A 9,206-nucleotide genomic window follows, 5' to 3' on the forward strand; every position below is an offset into this window, starting at 1 on the left:
GCACTAATTCTTTTCGGCAGCATTCCTTTTGCGCCGATTACTGTTTTTTCAGGGGTATCATTTGCGCCAATTTTTTTTTTCCAAATCTATCAATTGCGCCAATATTTGGAACTCATTTGCGCCAATTTACCTGTAAACATATCTATCATAAATATTAATGAATAATTTTTATTCTTATCTTTTGCTTTTTTAATTGTTTTTATACATTTCATACCATCTTTCAATGTATCTTTTTGGACAATAAAGTGAAGTAACAAGCTACTACATACATTAAATTGTCTAAGCATGATTGATTTTTATAGGAATCACCTCTAAGTAACGGCATCATGTTTGGCATAGTATTGTCTCTTACTTTGTTGTAGCCAAGCATTTCAATCGCTCTTAATGTGTCCGTAAGATATTGCCGTGTCTTTGGTGAATGTCGCAACGAATTAACTCGGGAAACTGCATCAACCATGATGAGTAAAATATTCAAACGATCTTTTATATCAAAAAGACTATTTTGTTTTGACAAAACAGTTGACTGTGCATTAGGTTTTCTATTATCATTTATAGTTGTGTCTCTACCTTCTGGTTGTTTTCCTCTGCTAGTTGTCTCAATGTTGTTTTTCACATTGATGAAATGCATATGAAAATTTTCAGAAATAACATCTCCAGATAAGTTGTAGCATTCAAACTCATCCTTTCTATCAATAAAGCGACAACATGTAAAAAAGAAGATGTGGTATGATTGCCAATGAGACAACTATCCACAAAAGACCAAAATGACAGAGACATTAACAACTATAGGTAACCGTACGGCCTTCAACAAGGAGCAAAGCCCATACCGCATAGTCAGCTATTAAAAGCCCCGATAAAACAATGTAACACAATTCAAACGAGAAAACTAACGGCCTTATTTATTTAAAAAAAATAACGAAAAACAAATACATGTATGTTACACATAAACAAACGACAACCACTGAATTACAGGCTCCTGGTTTGCTTCGTTTCCCAAATTCATGACTATCTTTCTTTCTGTAAATTGGCTTTAATCGTCAATATGATAAACTTTTAGGCTTTCTATAGTCTGATTCAATAACAAATATTTGTGTTTCCTCGGATATATGTTATTCTTTTCCTTTCGTCACACGCATCAGCTTCTTTGTTTAACTTTAAGAGATGCTTTGTGTCTATATGAAACGGATCAACATTAAGAATTTTTACATTTTTCAGAATTGACTAGTAATTTTCCTGTTTTATGGGACCAATTTTTCATAGAAACTATTTCAGCAACCGTTGCTGCTGTAAATATTTTAACGCTTCCATTAAATGAAAAATGTCTGTTTTTATTAGATTGAAAATACTACGGTAACTATAGTTATAAGATAGCAGTATAACATAGAGACAAAGAACAAATAATAGTAATTTAACGAGTTTTAACACTCTCTAAAAGTATAGAGTTGTTTGCATACAACAAACAGTCCTTTCTAATTACTTTAGACTTGATAAAACTTACTGAAATCGGATCTTTTTCTCTGTTCCGTCGGTTGTTATGTTAAACACAGTATCAAAGTTGATATCTGAATACATCTAAGTAAGGGTCATGTTCAGTGACCTTTCAGCAAATCAAATGTCAACCATACAAAAGTTCTGTATTTTTAGTATACTGTAGTCTATCAAAAACATTGTCGGGTAACTTGCAAACTATTTCCGAATAAAGTCTGGAATCTCTGCTCAAACCATTTAAATTTATGAAGTAGTTCTGGTCGTATACACAAACCAGAGTGTAAATATTTCTCAACATAGGAAAACAATAATGTTCCTCGTTTTATTCATTTTCATAAATACTTTATCATAAAAATAATGGTGAAATCTGTTTATCTTTGATACGGTGAAAATTTTACCGACCATGAAAAACAAATCCCAAAAAGCAAACTGACAAATCTTACTTTAATCAGTCTGAGAGTGATATTGGTTAGACATTTGTATATAATAAAATTAACGGTACCAATTTTCTTGCACCAGATGCGCATTTCAACAATACATGTCTCTTCAGTGATGCTCGTGGCCAAAATATTTAAAATCCAAAGCTTATATAAAAGATAAAGAGCTATATACGTGTGACATACTGTTTCAATTGATTTGAAGACGAAAGTCAAGAAATGTAACTGATGTTTTCTTTATATCAATATGTAAAATAGCTGGTTATTACATTTTTTTATGAATTACTACGTGTTCACCTTATATATAAATTTTTTGTAAAAAATAAAGTAACAAAAAATCCGAACTGAAAGGGAAATTCAAAACGGAAAATCCTTTAAAGAATGGCAAAACCTATATCTCCAAGACATCTACCTAATGGAAAAGTAAAATTGAGAATGGAAATGGGGAATGTGTCAAAGAGACAACAACCCGACCAAATAAAAAAACAACAGCAAAAGGTCACCAACAGGTCTTCAATGTAGCGAGAAATTCCCGCACCCGGAGGCGTCCTTCAGCTAGCCCCTAAACAAATATATACTAGTTCAGTGATAATGAACGCCATACTAATTTCCAAATTGTACACAAGAAACTAAAATTAAAATAATACAAGACTAACAAAGGCCATAGGCTCCTGACTTGGGACAGGCGCAAAAATGCGGCGGGGTTAAACATGTTTGTGAGATCTCAACCCTACCCTATACCTCTAACCAATGTAGAAAAGTAAACGCATAACAATACGCAAAGAACTGTCACACTCCTGATTAATTACACTGATTTCACATGGATATCTATACAGCCTGCAGCTCAATACATTGCAGGTGGCTTTTATTGATATTATATAAAGAGGATGTCTGCCTCATTAGTGTAAATAAAATAAACAAACCTTTGTGCAAGACCCTACCTCTTTCTTATGATTATACATAGTAACGTTGCGGGAACTTTTGTTGTTATCTCAATGCTGATTGTGTTGCTGTTTAAATTTCTCAGCTGACATCTGGTTTACTTTTAACATCTCTAATAGGGCTTTGTTCCAGTTGAATGAATTTTGACAGAATAACGGCCATTATATTAAATTAGAATATGAATGGTTTCGTGTTAAATATAAAATTGAGAATGGGGGTTGAGAATGTTTCAAAGAGACAACACCCCCGTCCAAAAGTCAGAAAACCGCTCAAGGCTACCAATATATACTTTTCGTGGCATGTACAATGTATATGTTTTACCTGAGCTAAGGTTGAACATAAATGGACAGTGGAAAACTTAATTAGTATGTTCAGAATATTGCACCAAAACCTTCTTCAAGTTATCATTTTAGCTGCAGTATTCCCTAAGTCTTGATTATTAGAAAAGAAAGTAAGTTAATATAGGTAACATGGAACGTAGAATACACATAATCTTGGAGTGTATAATTTTATTTCAAATACCGATCTATTAATATAGTTTTTATGACAATATAAGGACTGCAAAATACATTTACGAAAAAAAAATCTTTGATGGTTATAACCTAAAAAAAGATGCAAAAGCAACCCTTAATTATTTATCAGTCAAACAGAATTAATTTCAGGAATATAACTGAAATGTCAGATTAAACAATTGCCGTGTCTGCCTCGGCTTTTGTGGTCGAATCAGTCAACAAACTTAAAGAGAGCATGTTCTGTTCTGATTCAATTTGGTTCACTGAGGGTGGCCTTTCAATACAAAAACAAGATCGTCTGTACCATGTTTGTTCGTGGCTATACATTTGTAGTGACCATCGTGTTCCGTTTCAAAGCTAGTCACAGTTATTCCAGTATTCGTTGGTATAGAGTTGCGGCCTGAAGCCTGAAAAATAAATATATATTTTTACGAAATGATTTAAGCATGCAATTGTTTAAGAAAATTTTAAATATGAGGGACATGTATATATGTCCCTATCTTGTTTCTCGTCAGATGATTTTCATCTATGGGTTTGATGACTCAATATTTCAAAGTGTATGACAGATATTTTAAATGATTATAATGTTATAAAAATTGTGTTCTGTGTTGGAATGCTGTCTCATGCCGTATTTGGCACACCGTTTTGGAATTTGGATCCTTAATTCTCTTCAACTTTTTACTTGTTTGGCTTAACACATATATTGATATGAGTGTCACTGATGATTCTGATGTAGACGAAACGCGCGTCTGACGTAGTAAATCATAATCCTGATACTTTTGATAACTATCATGTATATTCAACAACTCCTTTTATGAATATGATAAAAGTACAGTTGCAAAACTTACAATGATATATTTTGACTTAATTTAAGGGTTTAACATGATTTATTTTATAAAAGCTATAGTATATGTTATTCCTACCGTAGTCAGCATACTAATTCTTGGATATGGATTTCCTATAACTATACAGCTAACATTAACTCTTTGATTGTAAGTAATTTTTTCTGGTGCAATATAATTTAAAACTTTGGGTGCAAATTCAACTGAAATAAAAATCAAAATATGATAGTACTATAAGCAAGATAAGCTTCCATTTTTAGTTAAAGGATTGCAATTGCATCTTTTTCTTATTATTATCTTATATTTTATAAAATTGTGATGGAAAAATCCATGTTATTTGCTACACTTCTTCAAATTTGATAGAAGACATTATTTATCTTACAGAAATTAAAAAAAAATCTTAAACAGAAAAAATTGATCATGCTTATTATTTAAAAATAAAATACCTTTTGTAAACATGATAGAAAGAAAACTTGAATTATCTGGTAGATAAATATGCATTTTGATAAGAAGCAAAGTAAGAAAGGCAATACACAAATATCGAAAAAGAACAATAAGGGTAACCCGAATAATTCAGTCGGTTATATTCCGCTGATCTACGATGGCTAAATTAACCTCGCGTGGAAGGAAATCGGACACCGAGAGGGATTGAATTATTCGAGTTACAATAAGGGATGAAAAAAATATGGTATTTCATTACTTATTTTTAATTTTATAAAGAATTTACTAAAAGCAGAGACATATGATACTATAGGGTAATTGCATGAATATTGGAGAATATTGTCCCGAGTAGAATTTTATATTGCACGAGCTTGTGAGTGCAATATATGTTCTACGAGGGACAATATTCTCCAATAGTGATGCAATAACCCTTTTATTGTATAGCAATATAATATTTGAAAGTAAAAATTGGTTTAAACTAAGATTTTGTCCTTGATGACGTCATAAATTTTGATTTTATTGCACTAGTGCAGAATTAGAATTTATTGCACGCTAATTTTTGGTTACTTTCTGTGGAAATGATATTGCTATGCAATATAATACACCTATTGACTGGGTGTAAGGATAATAGCAAGTTTGTTGTCCCTGAGGTACCAACTATTGCTCGAGGCAAAGCCGAGAGCAATAGTTGGTATGCGAAGGAACAATAAACTTGCTATTACCCGCACAACCAGTCATTAGGTGTTTTATTATACTGAACAACACAGACATTACGTGTTTTATAAATATACTAAATAACTAATTTCTAAAAGTGTATAATATATCATCTGAAAGAAAAGAAAAATGTCACATAACTTTATATGCACATGATGAACTATACTTTTTTTATAATTCGTTTTGTATTTATAAATATTTCATTAATTTCAATCAAGACTTGAAGTACTTGTGTTAAACTTTCCGTGCTTATAATAAATTCTATATGATATGTTAGTACATGTTATACTAGACCATATATTTACAATTTCTTAATTTTTTTTTTACCATACTGTTAGATAGTATTTTACATTTTCAAGAGTTTAGGAAAACAAAATATCCAAAATATACCATAAAACAGCTTTTTTCTATCAAACAAATATCATGGTATGTCAAACTTCAATCAATGTCAGCCTCAACACAGTTTTTATGTAATGTTTACATTGAATTATTCGTTGATTATACAGTTTCTCGAGGATCTCGTTCATGAAAAAGTTTTCCCCTTTTTAAATATTGAATGAGAGAATCCCATCCCCAACAATCTTAGACTTGCCTTACCTGGGCCTGTGTACAAAATATCCCAGTTGTTGTCTTGTTGTATCTTGTCAAGATTTCTAGTAGGATCGAGGTTGTGTTTCCAGCACAATTTTAATACTTTGTTATAGCTAATCGATGCACAAGTATTGTCAGAATTACATAAACATGCACATGTTATTCTCGTTCCTTCAAACGGTCCTTCCCCATCTACAGACTGGACATACTTAACAGTGGCAATTGAATTGTAATAATGAAATTGCATGTCTAATGAATTAGTAAATAAATATTGCATCTTAAGTAAAATCAAGTTCATGTTAATAGTCCTACCAAAACTTTTGTGTAATTTCATTGTTATTTTGTTTTTTCAGTATCAGTACTTGAATGTGAAACTATTACCTTCCAGAAGACTAATATATGTTTGGATCATTCTCCCATCATGCAGTTCATTTTCATAATTAGTTCATTGATAAAAAGTCTTCTGACGTCTATTTATCTAATGGTTTCAAATATGATTTATTAAGTTTGTGTTGTTTTAATTAAGATACTTTTATACAAATAAGATTTGAGTTTGACATCTGACAACTAAAATATTTGTAAACATTATTCGATATGTAATCCTGCATGTCATTAGTTAAAATGTGTAGTCAAATAATAGGTCAAAATAAATAATTATTGTAAAGTATAAACCCCCATTCAAAAAAAAATCAGGATGAACAAGTTAGTCTGAAAAGTAGAGCAATGATGCTTCTCTCCTGAATATTTAAGAAATGACTGTAATATCTGTCTATAAAGAAATAACACAAAAATGGGGTGCACACTGAATAACTTCATATAATATGTTAGCCGTTGTAATTTAGAGTAAAGAAAACAAAGCCACTATACCTTAAACAAACTACAATCAAGCAATCAAATGTTTATAACATTTATCAATGTGTAATATGGGGCACCATGTAAAAGAGGGACAAAAGATACCAGAGGGACAGTCAAACTCATAAATCGACAATAAACTGACAACGCCATGGCTAAAAATGAAAAAGAGTACACATGACACAATATAGAAATCTAATGAATAAGAAACACGAACCCCACCAAAACTAGGGGTGATCTCATGTGCTCCGGAAGGGTAAGCATATCCTGCTCTGCATGGTGCACTCGTCGTGTTGCTCATGTTATAACAAATCCGGTAAATAGTCTATTTCGGTAGGTCATATTTATGAAATGGAAGGGGATAGCAGTTACGACGTACGGAACATGCCCGATATTATTTATGAAACGGTTATTCCATAACGGTCAACTAACTCGTGATAGCGTCCGTAACGAAGGGACTATTTCAACTTCAACATTTGGAACTCTCGGTTTAATAGCCTCCTTGTGAGCAGCAACCCTCTATCAAGAAAATCATAATAGGAAATGCAAACATGAGACTATCGGTTGGGAGATAAAAACCCCGTATGCAGGTGCTGCTGGAATGTGGCTACTTAGAAATGGAAAGCTCACAATTGGAAAGCTGGAGTCATCTCTTTTGTCGTGAAGTTTTGTTTTCAACCGACTCTCATTGTCAATTTCTAGATGTAAGTCAAGATATGAGGCCGGCTTAACTGTATATGTTGTATCCTCTATCTCTAGTTCGATGGGATAGATGCGTTTAACATAGTCACCAAATTTTGAATCATTTAGTGAAAGAACATCATCTATAAAGCAGAAAGTAGAGTTAAAGGATATTTCTAACTTCTTATCTTTCTTCCTAAGAAGTTCCCGTAGGAAGTCAGCTTCATAATGATAAAGATGTAACATACACATATTAATAAACACACTGATAAAACATAAGGCAACTTAGTGGTTAATGTACGATTCTTCAAATTAGGAAAAGGTCAATGGACGCAGTAAATACAATCTTGTTTTCAAAATTTTTTGAATATCTTATTAATGAACCTCATATGCTTGTGTTTACTTATGGATTTACTGTCAAATAATGAATATTTAAATAAAACAAGATACCAGAACATATGGCACACTGGTAATTTGATTTCTATGTAATTAATTGTAAACACGGATTGTTTGAAAACTCAACAACTTGTTGTTGAACCTAAGCAAGCGGTGTATAACTAGGTCTTTTTCTAAGGGTCAATACAGACAATTTCAAGGTGAAGATATTTTGATTGGTAATTATTTAGTGTACTTTTGCATTTCAACCATCATGGACAAAATGACCCAAAACGAACATAGGGGTAAAATGAAAGTTGTGTCTACCCAATATAGATAGAGCAAATCTCACAGGGACACATTTTATCAGATTAAAACATAATCCCCGTTTCCATTCTCAATTTTATTTTGTCATATCAATATGTTGACCTTTTTATAGCTTATCATTATTAAGTATGTATTTTGTTCAATTTTAATATTTGTACGGTGACCTATCGTTGTAAACATCATTGTCATTTTGAATTGATGATAAGTGTGTCATTGACAAACATTCTATGTACCACCTTTGACGAGTATTTACTATGACGATATTTTTCAATTCAGTTCTCGTACTATGAAGAACAAATTTATTTCCGTATTCTATGTTCCCATTACAACAAAATTATTTGATTTATCCACGTATGTTATTTTATTCAACTCCATTTTGTCCAAGTTACTATTTTTCTATCTGATATTGTTCTACATCTCCCACTTTTTATTAAAATTACATTTATATTGTGTCATTTATCATATGGATTCGTTCAGTGTATGTTTTGTGTTTTTTTAATGTTTTTTTGTATTGTTGAGGTAGTTCAAACGTGTTTCTGGTTTTAGTTTTTTTATATGAATTTAAGACTCTTTTAAAGAAAAATCTTACACAATCAATAAAATACTATTAATCAAGCACTTGGTCTTACCTGTAATGATTTTGAAATTTTATACAGTTCTCTGAAGTTTTTAAGACATAATAGTGAATTTAATATTATCAACACAGTTCTGTAATTTTGTTTTACATGCTTATATAAATATTGAAAAAAAAATTAGAATTGTACATATATAGATTTAAATAGATGCAATATGAGTGCAAATAAGACCAATCTCCATCCAAGTCACAATTTGTTAATAGTAAACCAGTATAGGTCAAAGTACAGCCTAGAACGCGGAATAAAAACAACCACTGAACAGCAAACTATATAGGACCCAAAAGGATATATGTACCTTTTACTTTTCTGTTACAGGAATTTGAAAAATTAAAAATGAGTTGAAAATTAACAAAAATGTAATATGGTCAA

General features: G+C 31.5%; 1 protein-coding gene across 1 annotated transcript; it reads right to left on the bottom strand.

Annotated features, from left to right (window-relative positions):
- Positions 1-3,514: 3,514 nt before the first annotated feature.
- Positions 3,515-6,354, bottom strand: LOC134709068 (uncharacterized). Its single transcript, XM_063569335.1, has 3 exons — positions 5,974-6,354; positions 4,303-4,424; positions 3,515-3,786 (listed from the first exon to the last, which is right to left on the bottom strand). Exons 1-3 carry the CDS (start codon positions 6,299-6,301, stop codon positions 3,640-3,642), a joined length of 597 nt encoding a protein of 198 aa, XP_063425405.1. The 5' UTR covers positions 6,302-6,354; the 3' UTR covers positions 3,515-3,639.
- Positions 6,355-9,206: the final 2,852 nt, after the last annotated feature.

The sequence above is a fragment of the Mytilus trossulus genome, chromosome 1 (assembly GCF_036588685.1).
Source record: "Mytilus trossulus isolate FHL-02 chromosome 1, PNRI_Mtr1.1.1.hap1, whole genome shotgun sequence".
NCBI classification, from domain to species: Eukaryota; Metazoa; Mollusca; class Bivalvia; order Mytilida; family Mytilidae; genus Mytilus; species Mytilus trossulus.